The sequence below is a fragment of the Falco punctatus genome (genome assembly GCF_963210335.1).
Source record: "Falco punctatus genome assembly, chromosome: 6".
Classification (NCBI taxonomy): Eukaryota; Metazoa; Chordata; class Aves; order Falconiformes; family Falconidae; genus Falco; species Falco punctatus.
The window spans coordinates 24,081,142-24,097,989 of record NC_137585.1 but is presented as its reverse complement, the minus strand read 5'-3'; the positions used below and the strand labels follow the sequence as shown (position 1 = coordinate 24,097,989).

At 45.7% G+C, this 16,848-nt stretch overlaps 1 protein-coding gene across 1 annotated transcript in view; it reads right to left on the bottom strand.

Moving 5' to 3' along the window:
* CACNA2D4 (calcium voltage-gated channel auxiliary subunit alpha2delta 4) overlaps nt 1-16,848 on the bottom strand; it is a 152,608-nt gene that overhangs the window by 99,872 nt on the left and 35,888 nt on the right. The window contains exons 6-12 of the mRNA XM_080391564.1: nt 15,108-15,239; nt 13,991-14,051; nt 13,238-13,388; nt 11,581-11,655; nt 10,306-10,395; nt 1,996-2,109; nt 799-877 (exon numbers count right to left, since the gene is read on the bottom strand). Of these exons, the coding sequence (XP_080247690.1) occupies nt 799-877; nt 1,996-2,109; nt 10,306-10,395; nt 11,581-11,655; nt 13,238-13,388; nt 13,991-14,051; nt 15,108-15,239 (702 nt within the window). The remainder of the gene's footprint in view (nt 1-798; nt 878-1,995; nt 2,110-10,305; nt 10,396-11,580; nt 11,656-13,237; nt 13,389-13,990; nt 14,052-15,107; nt 15,240-16,848) is intronic.

The following is a 16,848-nucleotide window of genomic DNA, read 5'->3' as shown; positions in this document are numbered from 1 at the left end:
CTCAGACAGGAAAAGAGCCGATATACCCAGCCAGTCAGCCCCCAGCTCCAGTCTTCCCTTCCTTTTCCTTTTTTAGCAGGATACTTGATGTAGCAAGCATTGCAGACTGCCTCCGGGCACACTGAGGCCAAGTCATGCCCAAACAGGTAAGACTTTTTTTTTCCCTTCTCTTCCTTTACCCCTGCAGACTCTGATAGGGCTAACTGGACTTTTTAACTGGCCCCAAATGCATAGAGGTGACTCACCTACTCCGAATGGATTTTCCCGTTAATGCCATTTCCTGCCAGCTCAAGAGAATATTGGTTTTGGGGTGAGTTTAACAAGCTATTCTGGGACCTCAGTGAAACCGCTGATGCACAAACAATTTGGCCAAGACTTAAGGGTTAACCTGCAGACCTTGTGAAAAGTGCTGTAAAATCTTTAAAGAAGAGATGTTCATTTTACATCTCAGCCAAAAGATGTCAGGCTTTCTGACAGGGTTTTAGACAGGTTGTCAAAAGCCAGCAACTGGGACACAGTAAGCACAGGGACTTAGGTGGACTACAGCCAACATGAATCTCGGTCATAGTGTCCCTTGGCACTGTGACAGGAAAATGTGGTGGCTCAGCACGGAAGGCTTGTGTTAGTTGAACACAGGCACACTTCACGTGGACTAGCAGGATCTGCTTTTTCCTTAGGTTGCCTTCCAACTAAGGGCTAATGGGCCCCAGTTGCAGTGGGTAAGCCTTAGAGGGGTCCAGGGCCCCATGGTGGCAATCCATGTGTGATGGGGGTTGGGGACCCATTTCCATACAGCACCTTTGTTGTTACAGGCAATCCATTTCACGTTGGGGGCAAAAGTGACTTCCCGTCCAATGAGGTAAGTGAAAACCCGGACCTGGGAACAAGAGTGCAAAGATAGAAGAATTAGGCTGTAACGGTAACATGCTACCAAATCCAAATGGCTGAGCTTTGGCATCCTGTTATGCACTGATGTGAATGCCTGTCTGTGGGGCACAGCAATAGCTCTGCCTTCACACAGAGACAGGAGCCTCTTGCTCCATTTGTTTTGCATTTTGTGGGCTGGAACTTAATTTCCAATTACAATAAGCCCAGAAAGCCAAGTAGCACACAGGATCATCTGAATAACAAGGCAGAAGTGCAAATTCTGTTTGATTTTATGATAGCAGCTCTGCCAGGCACTCAGCAACCACATGCGGAGAGGTTTATAGCTCACAAGAATCCTTTACCCAGGGGAACAGCTGGCCGCATGAATCATTTAGAGAAAGCTTCACCATTTCTCTTGTGTTTGACCAACAACAAAAGAGCCAGTCCTGAAATAAACTGCTTTAACAGCCCCATGATCTGGTCTCTCAGTAGGCTCCTTCTCTCCCTTTGTGCATTGCTGCTAGCTGCGATGAGGAAAACAAATAAATCAGGAGGGTTTAGGATGAACTGTGGTTTATTCCCCTTTCACAGTCTGCTCTGCTAGTACAAGCCTGTAATCACAGACCTTGACGTAAATAGGGCTGGAAGGCACCTAGAAGGGTTGTCTGGGCCATTCCCCTGCCTGCCATAAGAACTAGTAATAGCCAAACCTTTTCCAAACAGGACCAATGATATACAGTCTTGGATGAGATTAAAATTCTTTGCAAAAGTTTTGGTGTGTTTTTGTTTTTTTTTTTTTCTCCTTTTCTTTTTTAAAATACTTGGGTCAGTCTTCATCATCTTATCAGGAGACTGTTTTGATTGCCCACACCTTTAGAAAACCAAGTGTATGGGAAAAAAACACCTAACTGACCTGCAGATATCTGTCTGTGATCCTACTACCTCTAAAATCACTGCAGCAGGCTCCTGCCTGGCTACTTTTTTTTGTGTTTACAGCCGGATGCGCATGGGTATTGAAGGATGCGAATGCTCAACTCTGCTAGACGTCCCTGCTCACGCTCTTCTATTCCCACCATAGCAGGATAGCACCTTTCCTCTCCCTTTCTATTTATCACTTCCCAGACAAACCTTCCGATCTGGCCAGTTGTATTTTTCAAACACAGCTTCGTAATCCTCCACTGCTCCGTCTGTGATCAGCATGATAGCTTGGTTACACAAGCCTCCTCGACCAGCGTCTCTGAACTACAATCAGAGAGAAAGAGCATTAGTTATCTCAGCGTAGGCTCTTTGTGTGTAGTTGTAGCGTATTTATTCATGTTGGGCCAGATCCCGACTCCCTCTTGTAAACCTCACACTGTGCTCAGAAAGAGTTCCGCTTGCATAAGGACTGTGTTTGTATGCTGCGTATAATTTTTTTATTGATACAGCCCTGCTTAACACATGTAGACACAGCAGGCTTTACAGAAGTAAAATAGTAAGGAGAAAATCAGTGCTGTGGAGGAAGGGTGCGATTCCCTGCCGCCTCACCTTTTGCACAGTCGCATTTGTTTATGCAAAATGACTATAAATTGACCATAAACACTGCAATTCTGATTTGACAGCAATAGCTGTCACTTTTTATGGCAGAAAATGCGAGAGGAGGGGGAAATCAGAGTCATTATTTCAGGGTAAATCCATCAATCTGCCAAAAAATAGCAGGGAAAGGCAGGAGCACATGAAAAAAGAAGGCTATGGCCATCAGCTGAAAAAAGTTATGAATCTGTCAGATAGAAAGGCCATACATTGTGACGACAGATGACTGTCATTATTATCTGTGCACAAGTGATATTTAAGGTAGAGTGGAATTATGCTGGGACTCTAGTACAAGTGTTGATGTGCTCCCAAGGACACATGGAAAGGTGTTGAACAGGTATGTTCTAACATGCAAGCTAGACCCTGCCTGTTCAGCCAGTAAGACCAGTGTTTGAATGCTACTTATCTAGTGCTCCGGCATGCAGAGCCGTGTGCCTCTCATGCCCTCAGGTAAACCAGCTCTAGAGGACCAAGTGCTTTATGCAGCACCAACGCAGGTGTTGAATTAGCAGTCACCAGAGAAGGTAACAGAGGACATCAAGGCACAAAAATAAGCAGCTGCTTTGCTGCAGCTCCTAGCTCAGTGTCAGCACGCACCTTCTCCCTGCACAGCATCTTACTGCTTCTATGCCCTGAGCAAGGAAAAGTCTAATCAACAAAGGAGGATACAGAAACTGATGCAGAGTGAAAAAATGTGGGAAGAGGAAGAAATGTCAACTTTGCACAAGAGTTTAATGAGAGCCGATGGCATGAGATGGAAAGCATATGGGAGACTAACTGAAGGGTGACTAAGGTTATATCAAACACAGAAGCAATTTTAAACTGGAGAGGCTAGTTATATCTTATAAATGTGGGAAAAGGTATCCAAGCGGCAAGACTGCATAAAATAAAAGCAAGCACTGGATGGGACAACAAGAGCACGGGGTGTGAACTGGGACTTTTTAGATATTTTAGGGTTCAATTCACAAGTCCCTTCTGATTTGGTAATGCTATGTTAGGGCAGAAGGCAAATGTCTTTACCAACACGGCTGGTACTGTGGTTCCACTGCAAATTAACATCATGACCATCTATACCTGGAAGTCAACTCCAAGTCCAGACTTTCCCAGTCATTTCACCACTCCTACAATTACCTCTGTAAGTGTCCCTTGCTATGAAATTACCAGGTTCAGTGCTAGTATCACCATAATGTCTCCTTCCACCACCATTCACATTATCAGTCCTGCCTCCTTCAATGTTACTTTTAGTACCACTAAAGTACCTGCTACTGTATTGCAGTAACCATGGACTCAACAGCTTCTGAATGACCACACGTATGAACGAACCCATCTCTCCCAGTTTCATGATAATCCCATTACTTGTATCACTGACCAGAATCAGCACAGATGATCATGAGAGAGAAGGGTGGTGTAACGGCATCATTTCTAACTAGCTGTTCTCAGGCAAAACGTCCGTGTGAATTCTTGAATCAGGATGAGGTGGTTGGGTGTGCTCATCCTCATTCATAGCAACAGAGCAGCACATTCAGGGGGAGACAGACTGTACTTCCGCTGCTGTGGTCATGCCACCCCAGCAGTGGGGATCTCCCATGTCTTTCTTTACAGAGTCCCCAAGGTCTGACATTTCCAGTGGTCCAAAAAGCTCCTACACCTTGTACCATGGAACAAAAAAAGAACACCAGTGCCAGCTACAGGGTAACTGGAGCTCCAGGAGGGGTCAGAGCACATGTGCCCCCTGTTCAGCAAGGAGATTCAGGGCAAAGGCTGAGGGTGCACAACAGGAACAAGCACGAGATGCTCTTAGGTGCAGACAAAAAGGGAAAAGCAGTTGACAGCAACATGGGATTCTGCTACAAACCATCAGGTAGGAAAAAAAACCAGGAGTCTCAAGTAAGCTACTCCTAGGACAGAGATCAACTGCATGCAGATTAACAGAGAGAATGGCTAGTGTGAGTGTCCATGAGGGAGACAAAGGATTACGATAGGGTGGGGGGGTCTGTCAGAGTGAGGTTCGGATCACAGATATGTGAACCTGCTAGTTACAAAAGCAACTTATTCCAGCCTGTTGCAATCTACGTGTTTTGACTATTATTAAATTAACACTTAATTAAGATCACCCACCATTTCATCAAACTGTTAAGACATCTCTTCATGTAGCTTACTTCAGACCTCATAATACTGAGATACGGAGAAATTAGATGCTGTGCCAGAACCAGCAATCTCCTAATTACAAAAGTAGATGATATTTTCAACAGGGAAAATGCGATCATCAATGTCATAGAAATAGAGATTAAAAAGACAGATTTAGAAAACAAATGAACAAGAAGTAATCCCTGATTTTTAGGTCCTTTTGTGGCTGGCTGCAGCTGTAGCAAATGATCTGACAGCATTCACAGCAAGCTCTGAGCATAATTCCCTATTCTGAAGTCTTGGGAGCATGAAAGAAAGGGAGATGAGGAACAAGATGTCCACAGAACAGATGTCTGTAGAGATGCAAGCTAGAGCTGCAGTCAGTGAATGAGGCACAGAGCTACATATTTTGTATAACTTTGGTCACGTTGCCAGGAGTAACAGGCATGATCTAATTAATTCAGGGTCACAGTCTCTTGTACTTTCTTGTTTGCTCACTGCCATTTACTTTGCAGTTATAGCCTGGCAGAGATACTACTTGAAGCAATAGGAACCATCAGCATAGCCCTGTGATGCGCAGACACGCTTGCCATTTATAACACATCTGGCCAGATGACTGAGCGGCTCCTCTCTGTCTCTTCCTGCCCCCTTCTTATGCAGACCTGCCTCCAGAATTACTGAAAATTCATACTTAGTTGAAAGTGTGTCAGGGGTAGAAAATTAGTGGTAGAGAAGGAAACAGAAAGCCAGTGAAAAAGAAATGAGAGATGGCATTAAGCAGAAGGCATAAACTGGTAAACAGAAAATCCTGGGCCTTGCATATCCTGAACAACATGCTGCAGAATCCAGATCCATAAAAATGTGAGTGAAATCAAGAAAATATTTATAAAGGTTCAGAGAAGAAGCAAGAAAGGAACCAAAAAGTGTATGTTGCCAGATGATAAAAAAGAGGGAAATGGTCAGACAGAGATGCTTTTATAGTCTCCATATTTCATCATCAAAAGGACAATATTGTAATGGCTGGGTACACTCTGAAGTGATAAGAAACAAAGAAAAGAATTCATGAATTACAGGCAGGGTCACAAAGTGGTAGCGTTAAAGACAAAGTTAATTGAAAGCATTTGAATAATCTGTGCTCAGCAGGAAGGGAAAGAATTGCAGAAGGTGTTGCTGAACTACTTGCCTCATGGGCTGAGACCTGACTGGGACTGTATTGAGATCCCAAAGGATGAAGAGGGAATCAACAGAAAACACGCTAAAAGAAGGGAGGAAAATAGATGAATAAGTTGTCCTTAAACTTCTAGCACATTGCTAGAAAAATTAGTAACACAGTCCTCTTACGAATGTGCAAATTAAATGCTTCCCTACACAGGTGGGGCATAAGAGACCACAAACTCCTTTGATTGCTCACATCAGCATACAGGTTCATTATTTTTATCACATCCGTTTGCTCAATTTACACAGAATTTTACATCTCACTGAAATCCAGTTTGTTACATGTTTCACCATTTTTTTTTCACCTATAACTATTTTGGAGTGGCCTATCCATAATTAACCTCAAAATTTGTATGATTTCTGAGTTCAGCAGCAAGTCGAGGCACCATTAAACCAGCTTGGTGTTAAGAGGAGACATTGTTCCAAGGTGGCCTCAGAGAGCAGAGCATGGAATTTCTTTTCCTCCACAGAGAACACAGAAACATCAGCTTTCAAAATACCTGCTTTGAGCAGATGCTGAGAAAGGAGGACCCATAAGAGTCACAGATTTTGTACTATCTCATCTTTAAAGATTTGAGTATAACAAATACATGAATATATGTATGACACTCTTAAGATTAGGGGGGGTGTTTGCATAGGTATATATGAACACACGTGTATTTGGCATGTCTATAAAAATATACAGAAAAAATCTTTACAATTGAAGTACGTAGGAACAGATAGTCAGAGGCTCAAATACTGAACAGGAGGCTGAATACTGACTGGAGAGGAATACCACAGAGGCAGGTCAGCTGAATAGGAATTAACAATGTGACAGTGTCTGAAGAAACGTAGCGGTTGGCTTATGTTGTGTTAAGAGGACTATGGTGTGTAAAACAAGGAAGGTAATTATTCTGCTCTGCTTGGCATTTGATAGCTCTCAGCTGCAGCACTTACACACTGATGGGAGGAGGATGGTGTTTCAGGGAAGGCAGGCAGCTTGGAAACAGCCGCGAGCAGAGCAGCAGCCAGAACAAAGGGGTATAAATCCTACAGGAAAAGGGTGAGAGGACAAAACATACCAAGCTTGTTGAAACAAAGAAGACAGCAGTGAGACAGACTAAAACTGATAAACAAGAAAAGAGCTCAAAAGATAGCACTTGATGCCTGAGAATTTTGAAGCACTTTATAAATGTATGCGGAAGACCATGGTTTCCCTGGGGCACATATTTTATTGAAACCACTTGGTGTGTAGCTAAATTGAAATAGAAAGTTTAAGTATTTTATTGAGCATGGCAGAGAGGGGTAGGGGAGGCTCTGGCTAACTGTTCTCCTGAAGCTGTTCTGCAAATTGCATCATGGATTAAAATATGTCCTGTCTATCCCAGAACATAATGCAGGAAAACAAAGACGTGAGAGACCATGCTCTTCTTCAGCCCCTCTCTGCTACTCATACCTCATTGAGTAGGTCTCTGCTGGGCTATTAATTCTATGAGCAATTGGACTGAGGAAAATTACCAGGGAAATTTTGCAATCACTTTCATTACAGATATTATTACTGGCTGTCTATTGTAATCAGCAAAGCCTTTTCATCAGTGTGATGTAGCAATTTTCATTTTCTTGCGTATGCTCCTGTGAACAATAACAGGACAGTCTGTGAGGAACAGCCATGATTACAAGCTGTGAATGTGAATTTTGTCTAATGGGAAGGGGGTGGGCAATTCCACCAAAGTTCCCCCTTCTGCCACCTGCATGACTGCAGCAGCAAGATTCTGTTTCAGGGTACGCTAATGCAAACCCTTTTCCTCCCCTGTTATTCATATAGATGTAAGAATCTCTAAGAAAAGATGTCAGAGAGTCTTTAAAGCACACAAGCACTTGGCAGGTGGCACCCTTTTGCCTTAAGCTATGGTACTTGCAGAGCCTGTGATCATCCAGCTGGTGATATCAAGGCACTCTTCAGATGAGCCCTTGCCAGGGAAGCTACAGTGTGGGGAAGGCTGCTGCAGGACAACAGGAGTGTTTCTACACTTGCATGCCTATGTATGTGCACCCTCTGGCACTGCTGCATGTGCACTGAGATACAACCTCTGTGTCTTCTGAATGTCACCAGGCAGACAGAAATCCTGGGATGATGCTGGAAAGTGACTTGCAGGAGGTCCTGCAGGCCTCCTGCCATATGCACAGCCATCTCACAGCTGGCTGCAAACAGGGCTCCCTGCTGATGGCTTCAGTGACCTTGGACTGAGGTCCCATTTTGCTGAAGAGGCAATCATGGTCCACGCTGCAGTGAATGGCATGCTGCGAGAAAGCTGCGACCAGCATTACTGGGAAAGGAAAGCTGGGTGGAAGAGATACAAAGCCCTGCTTGACATCTTTCTTTGACAACAAAGTTACTGTTTCTGAACTCCTGTTCCATGGACAACATTTTCCAAGATGCAAAGAATTGTGACACCAGCAGTCACTGAGACAACAGCCACCTTTCCTCACCTGCAGATGCTCAAAGGAAAGATGCTCAAATGCCTGAGTCAGTTGCCCTCTACCCAGACCTGAGGTGATAGTGAGAGGCATGAGGGAAGCAGCACTTTACCTTGCGAGTGACTAACATCAGGTTTTATCACCACTAGGTGCTGTACTGTCTAAGAGCAATGTCAGAGCTGTTTTGAGCTCATTAGCCAAGGGAGAATCAACAAGGATCAAGATAAGTGATGACTGCTTAACTGTTGACTGCATTTTTGATGCCAAATAGAGAGGAAAAATATTTTCTCTATCTGCCAAACAGTTTCTTCTGTATTACTGCAGTGGAGTTACGCTAGTCCACTGGGCTGCATGGACATCATTCTCTCTCTGGAGGTATTTTTCATCCAGCTATGTCAGTGAAGGACAGTTTTTTCTGTCTCAGCTGTTCCACCATATACCTTCTATTTCCAGTGGGAATGCCTGGCTCAGAGTATGCAGGGTTTTATGAAGGTCCTGCCTCCTGGAGGCTTGCGGATTGCCTAGTCTAGTCGGTGAACCATGCCTGCCAGAAAGGAGAAGTGAGGTCTGCTCATTAGTGGAACCAGACCAGTTTTGGTGTCAGTGCCTGGCATGATCAGCTGTTATCTCAGCTGGGGCAAGCAGGCTTGCTTTAGGGTTATGCTCCATTATTCTCCACTGAGACCTTCAAACCTGTGCCGATTGAGAGTCTGCAGTTGTACTGCATTGGGCTTCTTTAATCTCTTGTCTTGGTACATACCTAGTGCTACATCAGATATTAAGAAATCATTTTTCCCCTGTGGAAAAATTGTTCAAATATTCTGATTCATACAACGCAGGCCTATATAGGTTCTGGATCTTTGGTTTTAAAGATAAAGTTTATCTTATAATAAAGTGCAAGGATATATGCAGACAAATCTAGCAGGCATCTAGCCCATGTAATTGTTCTAGGTTTATATCATTACTGCTTCCCTGGTTGTCTCAGTAACTATCTTCCTCCAAAGATGTTGAACCACTACTACTAGGAGTGTTGCCAATGTATTACTGCAATGCCAAGGCTATACCACACGCTCGTCAGGTTGCCATTAAAACTGTTACGCTTCTATTACAACTGATGAGTCAGCTCAGTTACCACCATCCCTGGGTTCAACTCTGATCATGCTTGCACTAGCTTTAATTAGGAACAGTATTATACCATAGCCAGCAAACTTAAACCTTCAGTTTGCAAAATAAGTAAGAGTGGAGAATCCTTCCCAGAGTGTCAATACCTCTAGCACACTACCTTTAACATCAAAGCCATCATTATGGCCATTAGCATCATACTGTGTACATGTTTTTATCATTACCAAAGGCACTGGCATCTTTAGGCCAACCCACTATAAACAATGCCATGAGGGGGTGGGAGTGTTCAGCTAGTTCTTGGTCCTTTTTTTGTTAACATTTCTTAAGAAACAGAGTTAAGTTGATGCTTACCTGTTTATTGAAGTCCCAACTGTTCACATAAGGCAATGAATCACTTATGCTTCTTACCACAGGACATGATCAGGCTGACTGATTAATTCTCCTGAACCTGTGATTTCTTCCCCAAGCACGGATACTCAGCGCAGTAACATTAAAATAAATCTGAAGCCTAAGAATAATTTTTCATGTCTTCATCAGCATCCACTTCCAAGGCTCACTAATAACATTACTTATGACCAGAATTGTTGCCCTCAGCTGATCCATTATATTTTACTGCCACCACCTATAACCAAGGTGCCTGGGTGGTGTCCGGCTGTGGGGCTCATTAAGGAAATGCTCATGAGGCCACAGCTTTGTGGGCTCCTGGTCCCTGCTGGGCAGGGATTGGCAGTGCCATGGCATCATGCACAAACTGACGACACCTCCCCAAAGCCAGATCACCCCTGCACACTGCTCATTGCAAATCTGGGGCCTGTGAGATGAGCTCATACCACCTCCCCCCTGCAGCACCGCCAGGGATGTGCTAAGTCATTAGATGTAGAGGGGAAAGCAGGGGTGGGCAGGGGCACTTGTGCTGGATGCAAGCATCAGCACCAGCTCTCTTACCTCCCTCAGGATTTTGAAGGACTCTGTCAAAGCCTTGTTCACTGTCCCCACTCCTTTTGCCTGCAGTTCATCCACCAGCTGCTTGAAGTGCTGGCAAGAAGAGAGAGCAAAAGGCAGCAGTGAGTTGCAGGCAGGGTGCTCCCTTTGACCGGGGGAAGAAAGGGTAACCTGGAAAAGTCCGTGCCATTGGGTTCCTGATCCTTCACCACTGCTGGCAGGGCAGTGCAGCACCATGATGGATGGAGGTGGGAAAGTCAAACGGCCACTCCACTGGCAGTGCCATCAAGTTGCGCCTCTGCCCTGTCATGGCAGACTGCATTTCTCAGCCTGCGGGCTGGGAACCATTGGCAGTCCATGAAACATCATGCAAGGGACAAAACTCTTAGAGACCGGACTTTCCCTTATCCACACCTTCAGCAAAAAAAATATTCCTGTGCATGCAAGAGCCACAGAATCAGGAAAAAAAATTCTGAATGCTTGCCGACTACTTAAGATAGTGTAAAATAGTGTCCAAAAGGCTTGGGGATCCTTTGGGGAACACTGCAGGAGACACCACCATCTAGAGTCATACTCCATGACCCAGAGCTAAGCTGGGAAAGAAATCTGGTGAGAAATCTAGTTGTTGAAGACATGGAGGGATGTGCTACCTCTGTGATATTAATGTAGAGAGAAAAAGGCAGGAAAAAAAAACCCCAAACAGTAGGAAGGTTAAAAATACAAGTCAGGGGAGGGCAGTGGAGCAGCTGGATGCAGGCTGACCACCTTGGGGCTGCTGAGCCCTCCTGGATCAGAGCAGCAAAATCCTTCCCCAGAGCAAGCCTGCTGGTGGCCCACCCTGGCAAAGGATCAGGCCGGGCTGAGGATGTATTCATCAGGAAAGGGGTGATTTTTCTCTTTTCTGAGGGCTGAGGATGTGGGGTTGCAGAGATGGAGAAACTTTGCCCCCTGCACACTGCCTTTCCACAGCAGTCTGGGCCAGGTCCGCTCCTGCTCTGGCAGCTGTGGTGCCAAGTCTGTGTTGACACGGGGAAGCTGGTTGCTGCTGTTTGGCTAGCCAGCTGACCCCATGTTACAGTGGCTTCGTGTAAGCAAAGGTTAACCATGGAGCCAGCGCACACCGCTGAACTGGTGCCTGTTTCTGAAATGCAAAGCCACATGCTTCTGGGAGATTGTTGTTTCTTGTCCCTGGAGTTTCCTGTCACAGCATATTAACCCGATGTAGTTCTTGCATTAAGAGAGCTACCTGAATAACATTGATAGGAGCCTGGTACTCACCTCTCTGTTATCTCTGTCTGCTTGGACCAGGATGCCCTTAAAACAGGGTTCAATAAAATGTACATAATCATTATACTGCAAAGAGAAAACGAAAAGAAAGGGGTTGTAATGGGAGAAAATTCACAAAATGGGTTCCTGTGCTAGGTGGATGTTCAGAAAACAGTATGGAGCATTAAGCCATTTTATACATATTTCCCTTTAAGAATTGTTGTAGTGATCAGGGCAAATTCTAATTTTGATAAATCTCAAATTTGTTTAAATAACACATTAATTATGGTGTCTGGCTGAGTTCTATCTGGGCATATCTAAACATACAAAGCTCCTTTTTTTCACTCACACTGTAGAGAATTTCACACTGTATTAGCTTGTGCCCCTGCTTTGCTTCTAGTACTATTTGCACACATTTTTGACTTCCTGAGACTTTGGGAGTTCCCAGTCACCAGCTGAACCTTGAAAAGTGGTTTTGTAGCCCAGTGTCTGATGCCTCTGGAGGATGGCTGAATGATAACACATCAAGTTACCACACATCCACCGAACGGTGACAATTAGTCAGGTGTGTGCTTCTAGCCTGATACATATGTGAGGTAAAACAATCCCATGTAAACCTTTTCCTGCAAGGTTCGGAAGAGCATAATTCATAAGAGCATGACTAAGAGGCCACTGATACTCAACTGATAACAGGAGTTTAGGTCAGGCTATAATGTGTCTGAGCCGGTAGGTTCCTGGTGTAAGTACAGTAAAGGAATATGCATTATATGTTCTTTCTGGGATTGTTTTTGAAGAACAGATGATATTTCAAACTCCTTAAATGACACCCCTTCCCTCTTCTGCTACACTGTTCACTATTACATCTATCCAGCTTTATAGAGACAGAGCTGTCATCACTGGAGTTTCTATCTTACTCAATAAGAAGCTATTAACAAAAAGCAGACTTCATATCTCAGTGACAGTGCCCCAGCAAACTCGTATAGAAAAAGGAGCCTGGGGAAAGGTATAGTGCTTGAAGTATCTTTGAAAATTAGGAGGTGAGCAGCCACTTGCCTTTCACCTGGCACCAAAGTCCCCAGTCTTGGAATGGATCATGGAAAAGTTTTGCTTTCTGTGGTCAGTGGTGCTGGTTCTCTGTGGGTAACCAGCCCATCCGCATCCTGGCCAGGGCTTAAAATGGGAGAGTAACACTGAGGCAACCTGGTCAAACTCCATGCAGACCTGTGCAGGTTGACTCTGAACCAAATTGCAGCCTTGCAGGGTGTTGGTGCACAAAAAGGCATATGGTGGTGATTTTCTGGCCTGGAAACATCATCCTGAGTGTTATATGGCTACCGGACGCAAACACGGTATTATGCTATGCTATGCTAGGTTCATTTATTAGCTCAGGTGTCCCTACAGCACTTTGTTATCTGTTGCAGTCGCACTCCTAAGTGAGCAAAAAGATGTAGTTGACATTCTTCATAGTGGGGGTGAGATGACTTAGCAGCCACCCGACTCACCACACAAAGCTGACTTCCCAGGGCAATTGGTTTTAATCTCCCATCCAACGCAGGTGCTAAGTGTTGTAGGTACCACCACTGTAATGCCTGTAGTTTGCCAAGGGGACTGAAGAGTTGGTATGAGGCGCAAGGAAGACAACTCAGCGCTGGAAATGGGACATACTTACTGCAATGATGTTGACAAAATCGTTTTCTCCCAGAGTATCTAAAATGGTGGTGATGGTGTGTTTGGCAATGGTCATCCGCAGGCCCTTCATGCTCCCACTGACGTCCACAATGATGACAATGTCCTTGGGAGAGGTGGCTGCTTGGATGTACCTTTATAGAAAAAAGAATACAAGGAAGCAGCGTGAGCATATGGGGAGGAGGAACACCGGCTGTGCTGCTGTCAGGTAACGCTCGCTGCAGCATAACATGCACCACAAGCACAGCTATCCAGCAGGGTCAGGCTGGGCATTCGATGGGTCCCTTCCTACCAACCTGGCTCTCCTGCTGGCCCCAGCATTTCACTCCCCACATTGGCAAGTGCTGGGCCTGCTGCAGACATATGTCCAGATTCAGCTGAGAGTGACAATTGCTAAAGCCTCATTTAGCTGTGCTGAATAGTCTAACTAAATGCCTAGCATTTCTGGAGGCTGAACAGCTCCATCCCTCCAGTTGCAGAATTATAAGGAGGATGGGACGTAGGAAGGTTACACTGGTGGCAATTTCCGTGTGGCACATGTTAAATGCCATATGGAAAGCTGGGGCTGGCAGGTGGTAGGGCTTATTAACCTGCTATTGCCTTCGTTTATGTACCCCTCATCTCTTGCAGGAGCAGCATGGGACAGTAACTGCTGATCAGCAATTCACCAAGGTGTCACCTTGGAAAAGGGGAAGAGAGGAAGACTGCTTTGGCCAAGTTTCTCCAAAACTCTTACCAGCCACGATTCCTGCAGTCAAAGGAGATGACTCCATTCTCATCTGGTAACCACTTTATTCCTGAAGGGAGCAGCAAAAGAAGCAATCAGCTCACACAGACAGGCAGGCATCTGCTCCCCGCTCCCCAGGCACCAGCACTTCTGCTGTTCACTGCTGAGACACAGCTACCCTGCCAGGGCATACAAGTCTGGCCAGCAATAGCAGCAGCCATTCTGCAGAAATACAAGCAGATCTACGTGGTCTTTGACAGTTCTCCGTGAACTGTCTATTACATTTCTATTTCTATTAAAAAATGTACCCTAGGCATAGTCTGTTCGAATCTGGGGAGCAGTTGCACTTACTTTGAACTTTTTGCCACTTTGATGTAGTTCTCAACATCTTTTTCTCCCCAAGGGTGGCTGAGAGCATAAAAAAGCAGCAGCAGTGACAGGGATGTGTCCCAGATTCCCTACTAAAGGCTCTGTTCACAGTCATCTCTGCTTTCCTCTTCCACAACACGTGACAGGTCACAGAACAAGGGCATGCAGCCATCTGACGAAGGGGCCACCAGGCCAAGCTACAACTGCAGAAGATCTCATGGGTTCCTCCGAGCATGGAGCCTCCCTCTTGTGCCATGACCTTATGTGCCGCCTGCAGTTGGCGAGTGGATAACAATTCAGACTGACCAGCTGCATCTGCCATGTGTGGCCTCAGAGATGAAGAGATGCTGTGGCAACCACCGAAAACCACAAGGTAGCATGAGGCAGGGAGCTCTTCTGCAGCCTCCTCACCCTGCCTGTGAGATTTGCAGGTCCTACCATGGTGTTTTGTGAGCTTTTTGGAGGGCAGCCTGCCAGAGGCACACCCCTGCACACAGACTCCTCTGGGCTTGCAAGGGCAACACGCCTGGGGGGCTGGTCCACATGGGAAAAAGGGATTTATGCCTGCAGTGGACACTATTTCTTCAGCCTAACCAGCAACAATCTGTGCATTGAGTATTTTGCTCACTGCATCCTGCCCTTCATGGGGCCATGCTGCCCCCAGCCTTCCCAGACTGGGCTCTTCAATGGCACGGACCCTGTCCTGCAAGGCTACTGCGTTGTGCTGAGAGACTGAAGCTGATCTCTGCTCTTTTACCTGGGTAGAGCCTGAAGAATCCAGTGGAGCTGCCGAAGTACTGCCAGGTCAGCGTGGGATCCCTTTCGAAGTTGTCCACAAAAATAGGATTCAAGGCTTCTGACATGTAAACGCCATTCAGAATGTCAGGGTCTGTGGGGGAAAGAAGAGAAAATGAGGAAAATAAGTGTGCAAAAGAGGGGAGGATACCCGCCACCCCCGATGGAGGAGAGGAATGGGAACAAAGGCAACCCCAGGAGGAATGCAGTCTTGTCCAAAGCTTTGACATCGGGCAGAGAATTGGATGCATCATTCACATAAATCCTGGAGGGCAGGTCACCACTGGCCACTACAGGTGATGATCTCAGCTTGGTCATATGCTATTATCCTCATTTCTCCTTCTGACCTTGTCTGCCCTTGGGCATTATGTCTGGCTGGAAGAGGCTCCAAGAGACCCAGGAAACCCAGCAAGCTGGTGTGCTGAGCACACTGGCACACCACACAAACAGGACTCAGCTACTACCTAAGAGGGGCCATGTGGCTGTTTAAGGCAGCTAACTGCCTGATGCACCACTAAGTGGAACAGCCTTTCTACAAAGAGTGCTTAAATTTATGCTAGATGTAATTACCTAAGACAGAGGAGATCTAGGATTTACATACTGTCTCTTTCTCTCTCCCTCCCCTCTTTTCCTTAGCAATTCTTTCTTTTCTTCTTTGTCTGCGCTTTCTTTCACAAAGCCCAGGCTGTCCTCCCTTGCCCCTGATCTCATCAGAAGCACTAGGAAGTTGCCGATTTGCAAGAACTTGTAAGAGGTAGTGTATATTTAGTGTCTTGTTGACTCATTGCCTCAGGAGACCAAACAGAACAGCAGCAATAGAAACAGGGAATTATAAGAAACGGGTCATTGTGGGATTAACTGTATTAACGTTGAAAGGGATGGGGCTTTGACCTACCACTTCCTGTTAGTCACTTTACTAAAGGCAGTTTTGTTCAAAATAGGGGAAAAATTGAACTGGACTCCCCAGTGATGAGGCCGAAGTAACTCATGCAGGAAGGGAGCCAGAAGAGTTGTGGAGAGCCAGGCTTGTTGCTGTTTGCAAGAGAGAGAGTGAGTACTGCTGGGCACGGCTCCCAGGAATAGCCCTGGGCATGGAAGCAGTCCTCCTCTTCCTCTTCCATCTCCTGCTCATCCTCCAGCTATAGCCATACCAGCTGGATGGTTTGTGTCAAGCTGTACAGGCAAGAAATCAGCTAGCTTGGGGAGTGCCTCTCCGCTGCCTCTGACAGCGACCGTTTGGCCACCTCTTTCGGTATGCTGCTGTAGCTACCCACAGCCAGCTCTGCTGGTGGTTCTATTGTGAGCAAGATTTCAGTTTCTCCGCTGTGAGACCAGATGGAATTAATTTAAAATCATGAGAGAAATAGAACTCCCTCTATTGTCCCTCTAAATAACATAGCAGTTGTGAACACAGTCACCAGTGCCTGCCCCACCTGGTCCTGAAGATTGTAAATGAGATCCATCCATGAGCGAAGTAATGGTGCTTTTGTTTTCTTGCCAAAACTTATGCAAGGGGAAGAGCTGATGGGGAGGCAGGGAAGGAGCCAGTTCAGGCAGCTTTGAACATTGGCCAAGAAGAATGGTAAACTTAGGACAATTGCAACTGGTGCCTCAGCCTGCAGATGTGGCAGTGTGCTGACCAGCCTGGAGATGGACTGGTTTCTGGTGTGTACCTGGAGTGGTGTGAATGTGCAGGGGGAGAG